Source organism: Stegodyphus dumicola, chromosome 7, assembly GCF_044657685.1.
Source record: "Stegodyphus dumicola isolate Sdum_Otavi_A_Nest chromosome 7, ASM4465768v1".
NCBI classification, from domain to species: Eukaryota; Metazoa; Arthropoda; class Arachnida; order Araneae; family Eresidae; genus Stegodyphus; species Stegodyphus dumicola.
The window spans coordinates 31754242-31777988 of NC_140774.1; the positions used below are offsets into that span (position 1 = coordinate 31754242).

Here is a 23747-nt window from a genome sequence, read left to right on the forward strand (position 1 = left end):
AAGAAGTAAGAGAAGCTTTCCTTTTTGGCTAGTACTTGAAAAAGATGTGTCATTTTAATCAGTAATTATGTATTTATAATTAATATATGTGTATATATATGTTTAGTGATCTAGTATTGTTTACAAATGATCATGTATCTTTTCACTTTCAAATAATAGCAATATAAGAGTTAGAGACATGAATTCATATCTTATCTTAAGTGCAGTAAAAGATGATAAAGTATAAGCTAAACCAGTTTTAACTGGATTATAAAATGCTTTATACAGTTAAAGAATATTTTTTTTTTCTTAGCATTTCCTCTCCCTTCAACAGTTGAATCTAAATTTCTAAATTTGGATTACAAGGCAATGAATATTTCTCTTGCTACTTTCTTAATATGAATGGCTTTGAAAGTTCATTAATGAACCCTAAATATTATTTAACCTGAGCTTCTTTGAGTGTAAAAAGAATGAATAGTTAAAGGAAATGCTACCAAAGTTATTTCTCGTAACCATTAGCTTTTATAACTTTTCTCCAAGCAAATACCTTGCTCGAGAAAAGCTAAGGGCTAATTTCAGAGTCGAATTTGTAAAAATCTAATACATTTTGCTAAATTAGAAGTTCTTATTGACATTTTTAACAGTTCTTAGACGGTTAACTCATTAAGGCAAGGCAATGAAGACTGCTTGCCTAAGAGGATAAATGTTTTCGTGGAGAACATTCTAAAGCTAAATAGACTCCTATTTACCTTACAAACTACATAAAAGCCCATGCAGCTAGTTCTTTCACTGAGGTTAGAATCTGAATCTAATTAGACCAGCGGTTCTGAACCTTTTGACTAAAGGTACCACCTAAACAAAAACTGAAATTATTTAGTACCACCACTATAATGATTATTTTTAAGTTTCTCAATAGAAATAGTTAAAAAAATATATTTTTCCGTTTGCACAACCTATTGTGTATTTCTATTAAATATGCACACATAAAAAATATTAGATTAAAAATTGGTTAATTTTAATTATTAAAATTCAAGTTATAATATTTTTTTATTCTAAAATTTAGTGGGAAATTTGGGCCTGTTTAAGTCAGATCCATTTCTTTATCTCTGGCCTTATTTCACTTAGTTTTAACCCTACAATTAGGATCCACTTTTAATTTTCTTATGTGTTTATTTTTCAAATATAACATAGAAGAAAATCCTTGTTCACAGAAATTGGTTGTGCAAAAAGGCAATAAACCCACAATAAACAATTATTCGAAATGCCTTTAAATTCTTATTTTCGGTTCAGCAACTGTGTTATCTTATTTTCGGTTCAGCAACTGTGTTCAGCAACTGTTAGCAACTGTGTTACTTTTGAAATCTTCCGTTAGAGTTCGATCACAGGAAATTTCTATCAATTGTTGTTTTTCTTCACGAGATAAAATTTCAGGTAAATTTGAAGAAAACGGATCTCTAATCCAATTTTCTTTTTCATGATTTTCGGGAAAATACATGCCGAAATTATTTATCAATGAAAAAAAAAAAAAAAGATTTTTAATGTCGGATGCTAATTCTTTTATTTTCAAATTAATTTCGGTTAGAAAATTCCTCAAGGTGGTAAGAAGCTTAAAATTTTATTATCCAAATGTTTGATTATTAGCTGGAGTTTTTTGGCATTGTATTCATTTTATCTCTAATGGTAACAATTAACACATTCTTGTAATCCTAAATTGAATTCATTTAACTTTAAAAAAACATCAGCTAAGTATGCTAAACGCACCAACCATAGTTCACTAAACACACATTTTTGCACTTCAATCACAGACGAAAATTTGAATTTCTGATCGAAGTTCAAAAATAAGTCTTAAAAAATTGTCTCTGTGTAACCACCGCACTTCGGAACGTAACAAAAGCGTTTCATGTTCACTGCCCATCTTTTGGCCTTAAATTGTAATGATTCTTGAATTTAAAACTCGGTTTTTAATAAAATTAATAATTTTCACAGCTTGATTCAAAACGATTTTCATGTTTTCGGGAATTGTTTTGGCTACTAAAGCTTCACGATAAACGGAGCAGTAAGTAAATTTAGTTTCAAATGCGACTTCCTTTATTTGAGAAATAATACAGGAATTTTCCTGTTAAAGCTCGAGTTCTGTCACTTGGAAAATAGCAATGTGCTTATTCCAAGGAATATCATTCACAGACATAAAATTGTCAATTAGTTTGAAAACGTTTTTTGCAGTTGCCCTCATGAAGAGATTCACAAAATAAATACTCTTCGGTAATTCGTTTATCTTCTTCGAAGCGTATGTAAACTAATAATTGAACAAAGTTCGTTACATCAGTACTTTCCTCCTATTGCTATACAAAATACTCCCTTTGGTTATTTTTTGAATAAATATCTCTTTTATGGAATTTGCCATTTCATGAATTCGTCGACTTACTGTATCATTTGATAACGGAATATTATTAAGTTCCTTAGCCCTTTTTCGTTGAATAATGTTAAGACGGTATCTTTAGCTGCTGGTAATATAAGGTTTTCTCCAAAAGTCCTGTCCAGTCTTGGCAATTCTTAGGCTTACTAGGTAACTAAGTAAGTTTTTTCACTTGAAACAACAAAACCTTTCATTGATTGTTTACTGTTTTTGAACTCCGATAATATCCTCTTAAAATGTTCTTCAGATCTGTCCTTTAATCTGGCATGCTTAGATTCAAGATGTCTTATAAGAAACGATGTTTTTATACTTTGATTTGATAATACTTCACCACAAACAACACATTGAGTTTGAAGGTTTATTTAATCTCCATTCCAAGTAAACCCAAATGATAAATAACTTTCATTATATTTTCTATAAAAAGTTTTCTTTTCCTTTTAATATTCTTAGTGCTAATAGATTGTCCTGGATTTATCACCTGTGAATCATCACTTTCCCACTTAGTCCATGCTAGCCATTTTTTTATTTTGAAAAATCTGGGTTTGTTTTATTATTTTTTCACAAATATTTAAATGCATATGTATATTACGTTCTTCATAAACAAACGACGATATTCTCAAATCGCGTAGAAACGTAAGGAATAAAAAGCAACAAGAAGACAAAATACCTGCTGTTAGAGACAGGAAATCAACGTCAAAAATGATTTCTAATTGAAAATACAGCGATATAAGCCCGGAAATGGTGGCGAAGTCCAGACGATGCTACTAATTCGACCAGTTCTACAAGAATTAATGAGGTTACATTGTCTTTTTACAGGTTTTAGAGGAAAAACGTAAACAGGATGTTGGGGTATTTAATTTTTGAATTTAATAGTTAAAATACTTTATTTTTTTGCCTACCACCTCTCTTGCGTACCACCGGTGGGGAATCGCTAAATTAGAGTATTCAAGGATATTATCCATTCTGCCAATGGTTTGTCTCAGCAGTTATTGGGTCAGATAAATATTCATTAAGAACAGAAATTTAAAATTAAAAATAACCTTTATTTTGACCTAAACGTGTCACAAAAATAAAGTATTGCAGCTTTTAGGCAAGTAAAACGATGCAAATTCAGAATAAATAAGTTATTTTAGTATGTTCAAAAAGCCAATGTTAAAAGGCGAGAGATGGAGGCTCCTAAGCTCCCACTCAAATCAGCATTATCGATACACAAACCTCAATTGAATATAACTTTTAATGTACCAAACAACACCAATCTTTGTCTTTATGATGACTGCCAGCAGATTAAATTGCTCGTCATAATTGCAAATCATTTTATAAGGTATTTCTCCCACCTTCTTAGCATGCCTTCGCAGTGTAGTGGTCTGCACGCTGGGCGCATATTCCAGAGGTCCGTTTTTAGATTCTCAGCGAGGGTGTTGCTCATTTTTCATCTTTCCTGCTTTAAAAACAACCTAATGTTTCTGCAGTTTAATGATGATTAAGAGGTAAATTTCATCAATAACATTACCTGCATGCATTACTTTGTAAGTGCTTTATTTGATAAAGATAAAAGCACAGTGGCCTTTCTTTCAGTGCAGTTTTTTGCTAAAGTGTTTATTTGTTCCCATGTAAAGTGTTCTTGAACAGAATAGAGATATCCACTTAAAATTTGAGGTATGTATTATCAGCTGAAGCATTTATTTTGGATTGAAAAGAGTCAGAAATAACTATCTTCAATGTATCCGTTATTTTATATTTGTAAGTTAAAAGTATTATAATTGTGTTAAAATGCACAAATTCAAAAAATATACAGAATTTAAAAAAATATCCAATAATCTAAATTCACCCTTTGAATATAGCAAAGCACATGATGTATATCTGCCTTGCGAGAAAATTGCCTCTAAGAGAACATTTTCATAGAAATCTGTGTTACGGTGGGAGGGAGCAGAATATCGAAAGCACCCATGCAAGTGATTCATTTGCTGGAACTCGAACCCTCCTCAACGTAGTTAGTGAACACTCCATTTTCTTGAAAAAAATTTTCAATGTTATTAATATGAAAATCATTTTCTTTCTTAGAAATCTTATATAGGTAATTTTGCAAGGTTATAATTACATTAACCGTTATTTCTCTGTTTTAGGCTTATTGTTCAGTTAAATTGGTCGTTAACTAAATTATTTAAAGCTTATTATTTTAAACGCTTTAGGTTATTAATGAAAAACTTTTGCTAAGTTTCTTATTCTGATTGTTTCCGATAAATATTATTACTCTGAAGGAACTGATCTTGCTTGTTTGAAATTCAATACTCGTGACCCAGTATTTAAACCATGTACTGCTCACATTACCGCAACAAATTCTCTCAAAAGTCCATTATATTTAGTATTATTGGGAAAAAATCAAGAACACAGAAAATAAAGTTTAATTAAATAAGTAGTTCATCATTGGGTTACATGAAAAGCATTCTACGCAGACTCTCGTGAAATGTTTTCATCGACATGCATTTTTTTTCGATTACAGGCGAAAAGATAGCGAACAAAATAGCCACAGAAAAAACAATGCAAGACAAAAACATCGTCCTACAAAACAGCGTCGTAGAAGAGAAAGAAAAGAGAAAACATGGCGGTATAAATTACCGTCGTTAAAAATAAATCGGTTCAAAACATCGCAATTCCAAAACCTAAAAAAATATGGTGGTCAAAAATAAAGCACCTGCAAATCATCGCATGACGATAAAATCGCAGGTTTGTGTCTTTCAGGCTTTAAAAGTTGCAAAAGTTTATTCGCATAATAACCTGTTAGGGCAAGAAGGAATGAGGCATATTTTTACCTCTGTATTTTACATTTTTTGATTAATTAGTAATTTTTTGCTAACAATGCAAGAAGGAAACTTACACATTCAAAAACTGGAAATGAGAAGAAAATTCATCTTAGGTATAATAATTAACAGAATTTTAAATTTATGTACTTATGTATAAAAAGTCATTACTTAATTAATCTATTTTATGAAGTTACGTTGGCAGTTTTTCATGAAAAATGTAGTCTAAAAAATTAGAAAAGGGAGGATGAGTAACTGCATAACGTTTATAATTAAACTGTTTAATTAATTATCAAATCGTAAAATTAGTTTCTTCCGCTTTACTTATTTGATATTCTTTTAATACGAATTGAATCTTGTTTTGGTTTAATAAATTAATTACTTTGTAGAGCCATTAGGTGTACTGCTCCCGAGGAGTCTCGACCTTGGCCATTTTGAATACGGGCCGAGTCTGCTATCGTTACACCACGAAGGCATGCTGGAAGGAAAGAGAAAATATCTTATAAATTTTAATATAGGTAATTTCATGCAGCTACGCATCTTCGTTTTTTCAAATTCTTTAGACCATATTTTTGAAGTTTCCTTCTCGCTATTTTAGAAAGCAATTGTTAATTAATCCAAAAATATGAACTTTAGAAGTAAAAACAAATCAGTGTGCGAAAACACATTGCAACTTTTAAAGCCTGATAAACACATGCCTTCAATGTTTTCGTCATGCAATGATTTGTAGGCGCTTTATTTTTTAACACGATATTTTTTCGGCCGATGTTTTAAAACCGTGATGTTTTTGACCTACTTTATTTTCGACGACGATGTTTTATGCCGCGATATTTTCTCCTTGCTTTCCTTTCATTTACGATGTTTTAATGTTTTCGTTGTTTTCTCCACGATGTTTCCGCCACCATGTTTTTGTAGGACAACTTTTCTTCAAAAAGATATTATTTACATAATCTTACAATTCATGTTCTAAAAAACACCGGCAGACTTTAGTATTGACACATAAACGGCTCTTGATGTTATTAGTATAAGTAAAAAATGAAAAATATTTCTAATCTAATATTTTTTGTGTGGTTATCAGATTATGATCCCAAAGTAATAAAACGTCATGTGACATATTATTAACATAGTTTTAACACTTGGAAATTTATAAATTACTCAATGGGAAAATGCTTTCGAAATACCATATATAACAAAATTATAAATTAAAGAATGTTAAAAATCTGATAAATTACAAAAAAATAATCTGTCTTAAGTTATAAAATAACAGTTAAAGGAAAATAACTTACATCGATTTATTCTAATTCATTTTTTAACCTACCCGGGAAGAAACTCAATCCTGGCAGTACAAAATCTAAAAAAATTCTAAATTTTAAAATTAAAAATTTAAGTTAAATTTTGTTGACCTTTGTAAATTTGTAATAAAAGTTTCCTTTTTATAACTTTTTGAATGACTATCAATCTTTATTAAATATAGCTAAATCGACCGGAGTTCTTGTAAAAAGTTACATTTCGTAATTTTTACAAAACACTTTAAAACTTTAATATTTATATAATTAATAATGAGTTAAAACTTTAATATTTACGTAATTCAAAACATTTCTGTAAATGTAGTAACATATTTGCGACCATCGGTTGGAAAAGCTAAATTCACATAGTGACTTTTATGGGCACACTGTATATACCAGAAAAGCGTTTTATAAATATTAAATTAATTTCCTGAGCACAAAAGTTAAAAAAAAAATTAAACTTATTTGTTTTTTAATTGGAGAAATACAAGCCAGCCAGTTATTTAATTTTCTTGAAATATGAGGCATCTTCAAATACAAGGCAGCAAATGTATTGAATGAATTCCCCGCAGCTTCAGTGTTCTTAATGCATCTTGTTATACACATATGAAAAACATTTTATGTAAATATTAAATTAATTTTCTAAATTAAAAACTTTTGAAAATACACAGAATTCTAGTGAGTATTCTTCAGTATCATTGCAAAAGGTTGTATTAAAATGAATGTTACTAAATACTACCATAAAACAATCAGCTGTAAATAAATAGCTTTTGTTTTTGTTAGGACTATTACGCAGCATAAAATGTTCATTCATCGAAAAAAAGGAATGTTCCTACAGAACAATAGTGATACGCCTTATTACACTTACATCATATTTTTGACTCCGAAAATAACAATAGTATGTGTTTACCACTGGAATAAACTAATTGGCGGCAGAGCCTGTTTTCCCGTTTCGTAAAGAATTTCAAGTACTACGTAATTTGGCTCAAGTATACAGATAAAAATGCATAAGGGGCCAGAGACTTCACTACAGAATCTAACAGACATTGCCCCAGTATACTAACGAACTAGAGTTTGACACCTCTGTGAAGTCACAAAAGTTTCGGTGAAGATGGGTATTGAATGAGTCTAAGCTGTGAGCGCGTGGCTACTCCAAAGGAATCGAGGGAGGCGAGTAAAATTTTTGAACGAAAAGAGTGGAATTGACTGTACTCTTTTTTTTTTTCCTAAGGAAAACAGGAGTTATATATTAGAGTTGTTACATTTCAACGTAAGATGATATTAACATAAAATTGTGCGAAGTTATATAACACAAACTGTTGAGTATACTCATTACAATACTGTATAACGTAAATATAGCAGAGTTTGATACTCCGGAGATCGTTTCACTGGAACTTTTACATGTTTATGTTAATAGATAAACATACAGAGTTTGATTTTGCTAATGTACTGGAATTCAGGTTCTTGTTATGTGAGGATATTTGTTACAGGTAAGACTGTAATGAGCTCAGATCTTTCAGTCTATAATCCAAAGTTCATGGGCTCAGCTCAGTAAGCCTGATGGTTTGAAGAATTATGAAGATTGTTGATTTTACTCAGAATAAATTATCATTAACCTCGTAATAGCTTTTTCAGCTTTTTGCTTTTGGTCCTAAAGTGTGACTTTGCACAGGTCCAGTCTTAAGGCCCTGAGCTTTTGGTGTAGTTTCATGATTTTTGGATATAGGTGGAGTTGAGATGTGACTAGCTTTTGAAGTTGAGGTCTAGAAGTTAAGAGTTTTCAGATGTCCCGATTAAGGGTTTTCGGAATTCTGGTCGCTTGTAAGAGGAGAGAAGAATAGGTAATGGTTAGCATCTCCTTTGGTGACGCAATAGTCCCTGCTAGAGAGGTTTCCCTTATAAAAATAATCTGCATAAGGGCCATGAAATATAGGCTATATAGGAAACTGGACGGGACCAAAAAATTAACGAACTGTTATTGCAGCCCACAACAGCATTCCTAAATACTGATTTTTGCCATTTAATACTCTTGTATTGCTCTGTAAATTTAATCTTTTCTTTGTATCATATCGGTTGTATTTATAATAAATTTAATAGAATTCTGATGACTGCTTTATTTCTGCTTCAAATTTCACAGATAGTAGTTGTAGGTATGCTATTTAAAGATTTAGCTGCACTCATTCGTGCAGATAACGTAAACATCGAGCGAAATGATACCGAGCTTTCCAAACAGAAGCAATTTATTTAGAAAACTATTTGCTTAAGTAGGATTAAAAGAGCATTTTTATTTAATCTGTTATATTGAGCCAACTTTAATAATTTGCCTTTTCACTAAATGATTTAGATGACATAAAGAGATTAGTAATTACGAATTTCCTATTAATGCAAGCATTAAAGGCTTGCCTGTTTATCAAAATAGGATGAAGCGTACGATGTTTATCTGCCTAAGGGAGGAAGGCTTTCATAGAGAACTTTCTGACAAAAGTTGGGTCTTATTTATATTACATACGTGAAACACCATGCGATGTTTCAAAAATTAAAAGTTGAAAATATAGAAGATAAATCACTAACTTCTCTTCAACAGCAATTCTTAAAGATTTATTTATAGGCAAAAATACAGGCCAAAAATTTAAGACGGTAAAAAAATAAAGAATGAAATTATTTATTTTTGATGAAAAAGTATATACAGTGCTCGCTTATTAAACTCAGCCGCTTACTGCGTTCAAATTTCTAGGAACCAGATCGAATACATACTAATGAATAGAAACACTGCCGTTTATTAAAACTCATTTCCGCCGCTTATAAAGCTCAAACTGGCGAAAGTCTGATAATTCATTTCCTGAATAATCTGTTTGTGGCTGATAAAATCTATTAGTAGTTTATTCATTTATCTTTCAGCTATGTAGTGCTTCAATAAAATGTATTTAGCAGAAATTTCAGCTTGTGTTATTAGAAACAAAGAACCTCTGGGGTGTTGGATACACTACCCTAATTCCTGTTAAACACAATTTACAAATCTCTTTGTCCGGACCAGAACTGAGAGCGACAGAACAGCTTATGATTAAAAATGCTGCCCTCTAGAGGCATTGGAAACAAATTCTTTTAATTGTAAATGAATGAGTGTTTTCCAGGATTACAAGAGATAGTGCTTAAGTGAACACTGGTTCTTTTTCTCGAACACTAACTGAAAGGGGTTGGACGTGCACACACATCAAGTTTGCAGAGTGTTCTCAGAAAATATCACGAAATTCTTCTTTGCATCGTCGTATATTATTTGACTTTGATTGGAAAAGGGGAGTGGTCATTGCAGGCTGAAGAATAGAGAAAATGAAACATTGATTACGCCTATAAAAGCCATGAAGTGACAGGTGGAATTCGGGGGATAAAAGTGCAATCTTCCTGTTGGTAAGAAACGGGAATTTTGGATTTGGAAGACCATTTTTTATTTCACTTTTAACATGTCGAAAATGCCTAAACGAATTGATTTAAGCCTGAAAGAAAAAGATAAATTGCTGAAAGATTTATGATACGGTTAGTGAATGCAGACAAAGAGAAGCATCTTTAAAAATGGGGATTTCTCAAAGAGTATTGTGCAAGTTACTTAAACAAAGAAATAAAATTGATAAAGCATTAATAAAAAAATAAAATGTCTCAAGGAAGCACAAAGAGGATAGAAAATCGAGAGAAAGTTTTGTGCCAACTGATGGAATGCTCACAAGCTGGACAGAGAAATAACAATATTTATCGAATCTTGCAAGATAAGAAGCAAATGGCAGATCATCATGCTAGAGGTAGACGGAGAAATCGATATAAGACGTTTTACCCAAGTAAAATGATGAGAAGTGGATATAGACGTTCATTCATAAAAGAATTCAAACCAGAAAAAATTTATAACACAGATGAAACTGGTCTGTTTTACGGAGCATTACCGGAGCACGCATTAATGTTTGTTACATTAATGTTAAAGAACGAGTTACTGTGTTATTAATGTGTAATATGAATATAATAATTAACAAGTAATATAAAGAAATTTAAAGTCAATTCCTACTTGAGTTAACAAATAAAAATTTTATTTTAGTTACTTTTTATTAACATTGTTAAAATTTTTTCGTTTTTAATTTATAAAGTTGATGGTGGTCTACAATTTCTCATTCTATCCATCTCTTGTGATGCTTCATTATTGTCTTATTTAAAACCACATATCTTTAGTTCCGATAAACGGGAATAAATAAGTAGGATATGTCAAAAAACTGTATTAACATCAAGTATCATCCACTACAAGTTAAAAAAATGTATTTGAACTTGAGTATGTGAATAAAATGTACTTTCCTAACGACTCAAAATTTGAACAAGATATAGGGAGAGTGTGAGCTAATAGTAGGAATTTAGAAAACGCGTGGTTTTTGAAAATAGTGCTGTCGTTCAAAAAAAAAAAAAGATAAACATAGTTGAATCTTGTGAAAATGTAAGCACTCTGACCAAGATAACTTATCTTTGCTAGAGGCTGTGCATATTACAGTCAACGCATGGAAAATATTCTCCCAAAACACAGTTAGAAATTATTTTAGAAAAAGCGATTTTTATTTATAAGAAGCCACAGAGAAATTGCGATCTATTTCTAGTATTTCGGACAGTGAGGGAAATTACGAAAATCAGTTTTTCGAATACATTTCATTTGATAATAATTGACACAGCATGTGTAAACACTGACTTAGGTATTATAAAGAGTGTTAAAACAGCTTCAGAAACTGAAACTGACGGTGAAAGTAACGGAAGAAAGTGACTACATGCTGCAATAGAGAAAAGCACTGCAAACCCTAAGAAAAGCTCTGGAATTGAAAAGTGGAGATCAGAAAGCTTACCAACAGTTTTACGAACTTGAAAATAAACTAGAAAGAGTGTTGACAAACAGTGCGAAACAAATGCGGATAGAGCAGTTCTGTGTAAAATTTTAAAATTTTATTAGTTATGTAATTACAAATTTTTTTACAAGAAAAGAAAATAAATAGAAAAATCTGAAAAATATCACATTGTTCTATTCTACGGGTTCGTGGATTTGGACTAATTGATAATAACACTTGATGAAGAATCAAAACACAATTTATTCGCCAGTGTTACAGAGGATAGTTCCAAGAACAGGTTTACAGTTGCACTTACGCCGCATAAAATTCAAATGAAAAGCAAAATAACAAAATATTTAGAAAGAGCATATCTTTAGTATGCCCGACAGACAGTCTGACGCTGGAGATAAAAATGTTTCATTCCGTGCGGAGTTACCACTGCTGGCATTCAAATCGTTAAGTTTGATAACCAAAAATTCATTAAAGTTTTGCAAAATATGAAACATAAAATTTGGAATTTCAGGTGCTGACGTTCGGGTGAACGACTAAGTCTTTCAAAACTTGATGACTTTAGGTACCGTCATTTTTTCACAATGCGAAGAACATACATACATTGATACACATTCACCATTATTTAATTTATTTAAAAATAATGCAGGGCGATAATACATAGTGGTTTGATCTGGGTGATTACGCAAAGCCTCAAGGGGTATCTGCCTAAGGTGAGAGATGCCTTCCTGGAGGATTTCCTAAGAGAGGCTGACTCGTATACACATTACACATGGGGGAAAATCACAAGAGCGCCCATGCATCCAGTCCGTACGCAGGATTCGAGCCTCGGACCGAACTACCACTGTTCAGCAACTTCTGGTTGTTCAACGAGTTTTCAGGTTGTTTCCACTAAATATTAGGCCCATCGCTCGGCCGCTGGTGGGCCTAATATTTAGTGGCAACAACCAGAAAACTGATACATCTTTTTATATTGATTCAACGCAAAATTTCGAGACTAATATTTGAGCTAACACCCTTTTGGACTAAAAATAAATTTCCAAATTTCGAGGATAGTTTAAATTTAGCATTAATTTTTATTAATTAAAAATTTACATATCAGTTATTACATTAATTATTAGTTACTATCTTACTAAATAATTCCAAAGTTGATACTGTAATTTGCAATATTGGAATCGCCGTTTATTAAACTCAAATATCTTTGGATCGGAAGTGATTTTAATAACCGGCAGATACTATTATAATATTTTTGTTATTAATAGTAAAGAATTTAGCACGTAGTTATGTATTTAAAAATTATTCTTTGTTTCTAAATATATTAGTTATGAAACAATGTAAAAAAGAAATTTTGAAATTATTTATAAAACAAAAAGCATTTAAATCTGATATTAGTTTGAAAATTATTGAGCACAAAACTGAGCTATTTCTGTTTTTTATAAAAATAACCCGACCATTATCTAGGTGACTGAGGGCATTACCTAAATTAATTTACTCCAAATCAGCTTGGATAAATTTAGTTCCATTACAGGTATAAAAAAGAATACTTTTGTTGAGCAGGAAATGTGTCACAATGACTAGAAAAGCTTCATAATATCTGTTTGACCTTAGTTACTTATGTTATCGGGCATATTTTTATCACTAGACAGGAGGGGGGCGGGGATGTAGAAAGTTCTTTCTTAAATTTATTTTTACTTTTAATCTAAACTAGAATGAACTAACGTAAGAAATTCCTTATCTTATCACCCTAAAGCAAAGAATGTAATTCATGAAGAACTTTATATTTTTCCCTCCGTTTTAACCACGAAAAAATTTCAACACATTAATGCTTACATAAATCAAATATTATGCAAGCATAGAAGTAATTCGTATTTTAACAACGACTGTTATTATACATATCAGAAAAAAATCAGTTTTCTGAAAATACAACAAAAATTTTAAATTTAATGCAATTCAAAGTAGAAATTAGTATAAAATTAGAAGTTATATGATAGTTAAAATATTAATTTACAAATCAAGAGAAATTTTAAAACTATAGCTTAAGTGTATGAAATGTTTTCATTATCGCAGTGTAATTTTACGAAGAAGTTATTTATTGCTTTTCTTCCAGGTTTCCGGTTTTGAAAGTAATAAAAACGTAGCTAAATTTGCATTAGGTATTTTAAAAAATGGAGGAAAACCTATTGTGCGAATATGAATTACTATTTAATGATAAAAACTGCAGCGCTGAATTATCCTCCACGCAATCACTCTAAAGAAGCTTCACCCCTCAGGGGCTCACTTTATGTCTTTATGTGAGTACGGGTGTGGCAATCCCGAGGTACCCTAGCCCTTCAGGGGATCATCTTCTTGGTGAGACGGGTGTCACAATCCTGGAGCCCCAGTGACCTATCCTCTTTTCCGTCTCCTCTCCTCTTGGCTGGAACTTTTTTCCTTCCCTTCTTCCTTGTGGTTTCTCTCTTCGGAGTTTGGGTTTCGTCACGAGAGATTAGAACAGCCCTTGTCTCTAGTTTTCGAGTGGCGAGAAAACTGCACACTTGTTTCCCGTGCGTGGAGACCCGTGTCGCTGGAAAGGAGGATCCTGGTAGTTGAGGGGCGAGGTACTGTCCACAACACAATACTTTGGCCTCTGCTTCAGCTAAACGGGAGGCACCTTAGTCGTCCTCACGGGTGTCAATCGGCTGGTCACTAGTCCTTGAATCAGTGGCTTTGGGATAAGCTCTCGGGAGTACCTGCTTTCGGGAAAGCCGACTGTGGGGCTTCAGTTTGCGTATAGGTCCGGCTAGCCCTAACACAGGAATCTGTGTTCCCTTGTTGGGCTCCGTGGTGGGCGGGGCCGTCGGACCCGAATCTTTTCTTTCTTAAATATGGCTTCTATGTTTCTTCTCAAATCAAATGAACACGACCAAAGTATTAAAGTAATTGATAAATCTCTTACTAAGAAAATACGTACCGATGCAAATGCCAAAGTAATAACTGATAATCCACGCTTCCTTGTAGTCTCGAGTCCCTCTGGCGAACTGCAAAAGATGTCCCCTTTCGTTGTAAGCAAATATATCCATCCTTGCATAGGTGAACCAAAGAACATAAAGCATCTCCGTTCTGGAGACCTGCTTATAGATACTGTCTCGGCAACCCAGTCTGCTTCCCTTTTGTCACAAGCCAAACTTGGAAATGTAGCTATAACTGTGTCAGCGCATAAAACTCTGAATTTTTGTAGAGGTGTGATCTCGGAAATCGACCTTCTGTGTGTTTCAAAAGAAGAGTTCGTTTCCGAGTTAGCTGACCAAAGCGTTAATGGTGCTAGGCGGATCAAGATGCGTAAGGAAGGTCGGTTGACTGACACGAAACACGTGATCCTGACCTTCAAATCGCCTGATCTGCCGAAAAATATTAAGGCGGGATATTTAAGCTGCCCTGTAAGACCATATATTCCTAACCCCATGCGATGTTTCCAATGCCAGCGTTTTGGTCACTCTAAGACATCCTGTCTTGGCAACCTTACGTGCGCTCGATGCTCGACGGTTGGTCACGATAGTGATAAGTGTACCGCTGTGCCGTTGTGTATAAACTGCAAGGGTGAGCACCCAGTTTTTTTCTCGTTCATATCCAAAATGGAAACTGGAGAAGGAAGTTCAGACAACTAAAGTGAAGAGAAAAATTTCGTTTGCTGAAGCTAGGAAAATAGTGGAAAGTTCCCAACTGCGCCCAAATACAACTTTTGCCAGTGCAGTAAAATCGACAAGATCTATTGCAACCCAGACATCTATCAGTGCACCCAACATGAAGTCATTAAAAGCCCAAAGCAGTGCAAGAAAAATAACAAAGAACCCACTCATTCAATACAGAGGAAGGAAACCGTAGTTCAAACCAAACAGAAAAATATCCCTCAAAAGAGCACTAATAAGATTATTGATAATCAGACTAGTAGTTCTGTAAAAGATATGATGTCAGAATCTTTAGACTCAGATAATATGGAAACTGAAGAGGGCCTAGAAATTCCAAAAAATCTCCTCCCGCGAAAATCTAAGAAACAGCACCGCTAAATCAAACATCAGACATAATGGCTACTTTTATATCTTGAATATGTCGTGGTTTCCACCAAAATCTTAGTAACCTCAAGGAGATGATCGGTGTTCATCAGCCAGTGGGCCTTGCACTACAGGAAACGATGCTAAAAGAAGAACAACATGCAAAGCTTCAGAGGTCAAATCAATCAAATCAGAGGAAAGATAATCCGAATGGTGAACGTGTCAGTGGAGGTGTCGGTGTTTCACTTCACTTGACTACCCATCAAGTACTGTTAATTTAGACACACGCCTCCAAGCTGTCGCTATACAAATTAATTTTAGTATTTTAATTTCAGTCTGTTCCATTTACTTGCCTCCGAATGAACACATCGATCAACAAGTTTTAGATGATCTCATAGAGCAGCTACCTGAACCTTTTGTACTTCTAGGAGACTTCAATGCTCACAGCCCTTATTGGGGAAGTAAAGATCTTAATGCACGAGGTAGACAGATTGAAAAGCTAATTGAAGATCATTCAGTATATTTGCTTAATAACGGTCAATCAACTTACTTCCATCAGCCAACTAGGACCTTTCACGCCATTGATCTTGCCATCTGTTCACCTTCACTCCTGCCACTGTGTTCTTTTAGTGTTGGAAACGACCCCTTAGATAGCGACCACTTTCCTGTAATTGTGTCGTTTACAGGGCTTGGAGACTCATGCATTCCGAGACCTGCCCGCTTCATTTTAGATAGAACGGACTGGGAACTTTTCTCGTCACTTTCGGAAATCAATGAGAAAATGGTGAACAATGTGCTCATCGATGAAGCAGTGGAGAATATTACACATACAATCATTCAGGCAGCTACGATTTCTATACCTCTCACATCTGCAAGTCTCCGGAAATACTCAAAACCATGGTGGAACCGTGATTGTCAGGAAACACTGAGACAACGGAGAAAAGCTTGGGGAGTCTTTCGTAGATACCCCACTTTGTTAAATCTAATTGCCTTCAAGAAAGCCAAAGCAAACGCAAGACGGGTAAGACGGCAGAGCCAGAGGGATTCTTGGATCGCCTATGTGTCATCAATAACATCCTGTACTCCAAGCAAAAAAATCGGGAAAGAGTTAGAAAGGGATGTGGGATATACAAAGAACCATTCACTCTCTCTTCTGGAAAAAGATGGCCGGATGATTAGCAACACTGCGAAATAGCAAATGCCATCGGTGATACCTTTGCTGCCATTTGCAGTGGTAGTAATTACCCACCAGCATTTCTTTCTTTTAAGCATCAGTCCGAGAAGTTACTCATCCGTTTCAATTCTGCCAACTTGGAACCCTATAATGATGATTTCAGCATCTTTGAGCTAAAGAGAGCTTTCTCCCATACTCATAAATCTAGTCCGGGTCCAGATGGTATAAGCTATGAAATGCTGAAGCATCTTTCCTTTAAGTCACTGAGTGCCCTTCTTGCTCTTTATAATCGAGTGTGGAAGGAGCACACCTTTCCCAGTGCCTGGAAGAAAGCTATAGTTATATTCATAGCAAAGCCAGGAAAAGATCCGAAAAATCCTTCCAACTACCGGCCGATAGCCCTTACCAGTTGTCTTTGCAAACTGTTTGAAAAAATGGTTAACCACCGTCTAGTATATTACCTTGAAAAAAACAACATTATCTCCCCATATCAGAGTGGTTTCCGTAGAGGCAGAACTACCATCGACAATATGCTCCTTCTGGAAACCTCTATTCGTAAAGCCTTTGTCAGAAGAAACTACCTCGTTTCTGTCTTCTTCGACATAGAAAAAGCTTACGATAAGACGAGGAGATACGGTACTTTGCGTGACATACATACTAGTGGCTTGCGAGGCAACCTTCCCATCTTTATCCAAAATTTCTTGAAGGCGAGGACCTTTCAAGTAAAAATTGGCTCGGTACTTTCTGATATCTTTGTACAAAAAGAGGGTGTGCCTCAAGGCTGTGTTCTGAGTGTGACACTCTTCAGTTTAAAAATAAACTCTGTTCTAAAGGAACTTCCTGCAAGTGTCTCAGGCTCTTTATATGTTGACGATTTCCAGATAAGTTACCAAGGGGCAGATATGAGGTATGTGGAGAGACAATTGCAGATCGCTCTCAACAGGATACAGGCATGGTCCTCAAATCATGGATTTGCATTTTCAAAACAGAAGACTGCTTGTGTACATTTCTGTAGAAAACGAGGTGTCCATCCTGAGCCGGAGCTTTATATCAAAAGCTCACAAATTCCAGTCGTAGATGAAATAAAATTTTTAGGGTTGGTATTCGACCGAAGGCTGACTTTCCTTCCACACGTTCAATATTTGAGGAAGAAGTCTTTTAAGATACTAAATATATTAAAGGTGTTGGCGAACACCACCTGGGGTGCAGAACGTGGCTCAATGCTTCGCATTTACAGAGCACTTGTACGCTCTAGATTGGACTACTGTTCAGTTGTGTATGGATCAGCACGGCCTTCTGTTCTATTAAGACTAGATCCAGTTCACCATCAGGCATTGCGGATTTGTTCTGGAGCTTTCAGAGCTTCTCCAGTTCAAAGCCTATATGTAGATTGCTATGAACCTTCACTAAATTTAAGGCGTGAGCAGTTGTCTCTGTGCTACTATTTTAAGATATTATCACTACCTGACCATCCTTGTAAGGTGGATCTGTTGGATGATATGTGTGAGCGTCTGCTTAATGCTCGACCTTCTTGTGTTCCTTACTTTCTGCTGAGGATTCCCTCACTACTTGAAGAATATCAAATGATACAGTTGAGCACTGAGGCAGTAAAATATTTTGAAATACCACCTTGGGAAAATATTCAGTTTCAGGTCCTCGATATTTTTCAACATCTTTGCAAAAGAGAAACTAAAGTTGGTGTACAGGCAGCTTTTTCTTGAGCACAGGCAAAATTACAGTAGTTATATTCCAGTATTTACTGACGGATCAAAAGCAGCTGGACATGTTGGCATATCTTTTATTATTGGAGACCACATTGTAGGCAGACGTTTGCCTGACGCTTGCTCAGTTCTTACATCGGAATTGACTGCTATTTATTGTGCGCTCTCATGCATATCCACATTAAGTGAGAAAAAATTTGCAATATACACCGACTCGCTTAGTGCGTTAAAAGCCTTACAAGCATTTAGTGATGTCCAAAACCCTGGCCTAGTAGATATCGTCATTCTCGATCTAAAGTTAAGGCAGTGTGGTATGAGGTCTTGTACTGCTGGATACCCAGGCATGTAGGCAAAAGAGGTAATGAGCTAGCAGACGCAAAAGCAAAGTCGGCTATCGATATGCACAGTTGTGCTGCCCTCCTAATGATATCAGGAATGTGACCAAAAAGAAAATATTAGATAAATGGCAGAAACACTGGGATGGTCAAATAGATAATAAGTTAAGAAGTGTGAAAACTAGAATTGAATACTGGGATACTACTAGGAACCGGAAAGAGGAAGTTCTACTTACTCGACTTAGAATTGGTCACTCGGGAATTACGCACAACTATTTACTAAAAGCAGAGTGTGAAACAATTTGCTCCCACTGTGATGCAGTCATCTCAGTTCATCATCTTTTAGTTAAGTATCCATATTTTAAAAGACTTCGGTTGAAACATTTTAAGGAATATGACTTGCCTCTTGACCGTTTAATTGGGAAAGAGGTGAATACTAATTTATTTCAATGCCTGGAAGTGTCAGGTTTTTATTATTTAATTTGATTTTGTTTTGATGTTGTATCTTATTATCTTAAGAATATCTATTTTAACATATTTCATGTTTTAGAATTTTACACCAGTACAAATCACCTGCATGATAAGGGAGTTCACCTTAGCATCCATAATTTTCAGCTTCTTTGTATTTTATGCATTTCCATGGTTTTAATCTTGTATGTTTTGTCTAAGCTAGTTTGTCTGTTTGGTCTAATGGCTGACATGTATTCGGCGCAGATAACCTTTGGAGTTTTGCACCAGTAAAACTTACTACTACTACTACTACTACTACTACTAAAGAAGCTTCACATTAAGTAGCAAGCTCCGTTTTAACTCTTCTTTATAGATAAAGAAATATGCGAGTGAAAAGCGTAAGTCCTCTGCCTCGACTGAAGTGCATATTTACATTTTATTTACAACACTGTTCAGTAAAAACGTGCACGTATGCCCGTTTTGCGGTATTACTGACAATGAACTGCAACTGAGTAAATATAGTAACTGCAACTGAGTAAATATAGTCTGGCAACGAGGTTAATTCCGAGCACAGAAACAAAAACTCAACTATTCTAGCCGACTACTATAATTAAATAATATAAATAATATCAATTTCTAACTTACTCAGAAATTGAAACATATCTATATTTTGACCATGTTGTGCATTTTATTTGATTTCTGATGGCATTTTCGTATTATAATAAATGCAATTAATTTTTACGTTTGAGTTAAAATAAAAATACATCGCTTCCCAACAGACAGCTGCTGCTTTAGTTCCCGGGTATACAACAATTAATAAATTATTTCGAGTTCGTGATTCTGGATTAAAAATTGTTTGCACGGGATTCAGGTTTTGAATATATTTTACTGCTTATCATCCATACTTTGCTTATAATTTTCTTATAATGATAATCACAAGAAGAAAACGTAATGTTTTGTAATTGTAAACGTGTGTTTTGGCTCTAACAAAAAATTATGGATGTCATACCATATGATCTATGTACAAAACGTTTATTGCCTCACGTGTGCCTGCATCATCAACTGTGCACGTGGCTGTTTAAACTACAGCCACCCAGAGAGCATAAAAATTACCATTAAAATCTTTGTACCTGAAAACAAAGTCGACTTTTAAACCACATTAAAATGATAAAGGTATAAAAAAATAAGGCAGATATTGCTTTTATGGCTGATTTGTAGTCTTTTTAATGATACTACATTTTTATGCGCGTATTTGTCTAAACGCTTTAGGTCTATAAGAATGGGAGGAATCTGGGAGAAAAACTGCAAAAGAATTTTATTAAAAGGTAGAAGGAACTCGAAAAATATCTCTTCGAACTCGCAATGCCAGTACCAGCCACTAAAATTAAAATACCTAAAAAGTTCCGGCCTGAAAGTAAGTGCTTATAAATCTTCTGTAAGACTATGTAGATGCTAAATGTTGTAAGGATTAACTGACTATAAGTAAGTTCAAATTTTCATTAAATAAGTAATTTAAAGTAGCGTAAAGCGTAAAAGTAATCCACAGGTGACGTTTCTAAGCAGCAATTTTAACATTTAAAAAATGCTTGGGATGCTGACACAAAAGTAATATTTGGATGACTAAAATCCTTTGTGCAACACGGCAAACTTCAAAAAACGGGTTCTTAAACTTGTGTTTATCGAGCTAGGTTTTATAAGCATGAAAATCGGCTGCATTTTTTAACTTTTTGCTCTCTTGCTTTTATTTAAATTTATAATCATTTTTTTGTTATTAGAACTCAAGGTAAAAATATTAAGAAAAGTAATTATGATTCAATATGATGGATGCAAAAGTTTTAGTATAAATACTTAAAGTAATCTGGAAAATTTTGAAACCAAGTCTTCCTTAAGTTGGACTGTAAAACTCTTTAATTAACATCAAGTATTAAAAATTATGCACAGATTAAAAGAAGTAATTTTTACTGACCAGGAATATTAAAAGAATTGAAAGAAATAGCATTCATTAGATATTTACGGGGATCCAAAAACGTATTGGGGTATAAGAAATTTTCAGACTTTCAGCTATAAAAATAATAGCTGTTTTGGTCGTAGTCATATACTTCCAACTACAGAAGTATTTTAAATGACAAAAATATTCACGTTTGGGCAAAATCAAATTAAAAAAAATTAATTTTTGACAATTAACGAAATTTAACTACATGTATAATAACAGTTATATACGTATTTTGTCTAACAATAAATATCTAATAATATTTAATATCAGTTTATTGTTGTTCTAAAAAGAATATTTAATAGGCTTACAAGGAAGTGATGTGATGTCCACATCCGATTTTTTTCCACAGTTATTAAATTTCATAAATTTTTCATTTGAATATTTTTTATTTTTGTTGAGTTAGAAAAATGGTAATTGCAAATTTACTTTTGTGTCAACACTCTAATTTCGGAGATTAGCATCTGGTATAACTAAATTCGTAAATCTTTTATTTTACATTTTATCATAACTCTTGAGTTACTAAGAATGAAACGTTCAATGCTGTTCACATTCATCCATATCAAATTCAGTGATAATTTTTTCTCTTAAAACATCAATCGACAGTCTATTAAAATATATTTGTTGCCTCCAGCATGCCACCAGTTATACACTACCAATTTTTCAAGTTAAATCCTCGGGTACTTCAAATAATGTTTGAGAAATATTTTATTTTTAATGTGAGAAAAGTTTCATTCTTTCTCATAGTTTTCGATTAAGCAGCCGTATTTTCTAGTTAGCATATTTCTTCTGCATTACAAAATAATTTTGCTCTTAAAATCTGTTTGAAGTTTTACTTTTGAAACAGGATTGCTATTAATAGACTATAAGGATTAACTTGAAATTTTCACTGAAGTTTCAAAAGGTATATTTATTACAACTTGCATGAATGGAAGTCTTTAGCATTCCTAGACAATGCCAACCAAAATTATTTTAAAGGCATATTTTTCCAAACCAAGGGTTGAAACTAACTTTGAAGGATTATTGTTAATAAATAATAACTTAATAAAAGGGTGAAACCGTATAGTTGCGAATAATTAGACAGTTCCATTTATCACATATAACAGAAATTCGATTAAATATGGCAGAATGTTTTTACAGCAATCTTTGAACCACATTGCATTTTGTAATCGATTTACATTAGCCGTGTATGTTAGCATAGATTGCATTAGTAACTGGTACATTAGCAATATTTACATTAACATCGATTTTACATTTGTAACTGGTAGATACTATGTGACTGTGCATTTCTTAATGCCAGTTCTTACTAACTGAATGTTGCTGTACAACTTTATAATTAAACTTTTCTTTCAGTTTGCTTCATTTCAGAATTAGATCCGAAACTTTTCTAATTTTCTTTTAAGAGCGCTGGGATCTCTTTTATAAGACAGGGCATGACCTGTTTACTAGAATACATATTGCTATGAAATGCCCAGCTGCGGTAAGATAGCATCCTCGCTATGCGAGTTTAGGGTTGCCAGAAAGTGGCAAGAAAAGGCAGGGTTGCCAGATTTTGTGCGAAATCGCCCATTTGCCGACAGAATCGGCGATATGCCATAGATGGAGCGAAAACATTCTAAAAAAAATTCTTACAGGTTTTTTCCAAGACTGTATATATATACCCTGCCTGTACGCGGAGTAGAGTATGTTGAGTTCAGAGATTAGCTCGCGAGCGATCAACTGAGTGGAAAGCTGTACTTTAGTGCTTTGCCGTCGTGAAGCTGTCTTCACCATTTTAGCCTGGTAGCCTGAAGGCTGTTGCTGATTGTTTCAGCGTGTTTATCGTAGTTTTTCGACGGCTGTAAACGTGTCTTTGGAACTGTCCAGTGGGATACTGACGAATAAACTGTGTTTTGATTCTTATTCAAGTGTTGTCATCAGTCACTCCAAATCCACGAACCCTTAGAATGCAACAATATTAACCACCATGTAGCTAATTATTTCTAAGTTTGTAGTTTAATTGCATGAAGTGAATTAATATTTCACTTCACCTTCTAATCGATCAATGACAGAAAATTTTTAAGCAAACTTAGCTACCGATATAATAATGAAACTATTGAATTAATATAATATAAATTGCTAATGGAAAAGAAACAAATGCCTCAGACTAATCACTAAAAATTGTGAAAATGTTATTTACTTAAAATAAATAAGGATGCATAATGTAGTCCTTTTTATTGTAACGTTTCGAGCAAATATGATTCTCATTGTTCCACGTTTGCATTTTATTGCTATTACGATGCTAAAACTATTATGTATTTACAGGAGATCCAAAATGCTACTTCCCAAGACGATATATCATAACCTTGTTGTCATTCTTTGGAATGTTCAACGTGTACGCGATGAGGGTCAACCTCAGCGTGGCTATGGTTGCCATGATTAATAGCACAGTAGACGCTTCTGAAAATACTACAAGATACACTGCAGAATGCCCATTACTGATACACGAAGACACTCAAGATGAAAATGAGGGCTTCAAAGTAAGTGAAACAACTAAAGCTCACTACGAGAATATTTTCAGCCCTTTTAAAAGCTGTTTTAAATTGAAACCAAATTTCTAATGAACTAAATGCTTGCGCGAATATCCGTTTAAAATAATTATTATAAAAAAGGAAAACTATGTGACGATTTTAATGAATCCAACTACCATAATTTGATAAAAATGCACTCGTATGCAAATT

The 23747-nt window shown here is 33.8% G+C and overlaps 1 protein-coding gene across 4 annotated transcripts in view; it reads left to right on the forward strand.

The window, feature by feature from the left end:
• LOC118195734 (sialin-like) overlaps positions 1-23747 on the forward strand; it is a 158878-nt gene that overhangs the window by 95570 nt on the left and 39561 nt on the right. For 2 of the 4 annotated variants that reach the window (XM_035367086.2, XM_035367218.2), the window contains exons 1-2: positions 20305-20451; positions 23332-23546. In XM_035367086.2, the coding sequence (XP_035222977.1) occupies positions 20400-20451; positions 23332-23546 (267 nt within the window). In that variant the 5' untranslated portion in view covers positions 20305-20399. Of the gene's footprint in view, positions 1-20304; positions 20520-23331; positions 23547-23747 lie in introns of those variants that run through there. The other 2 variants (XM_035367153.2, XM_085820059.1) reach the window with 2 other exon arrangements.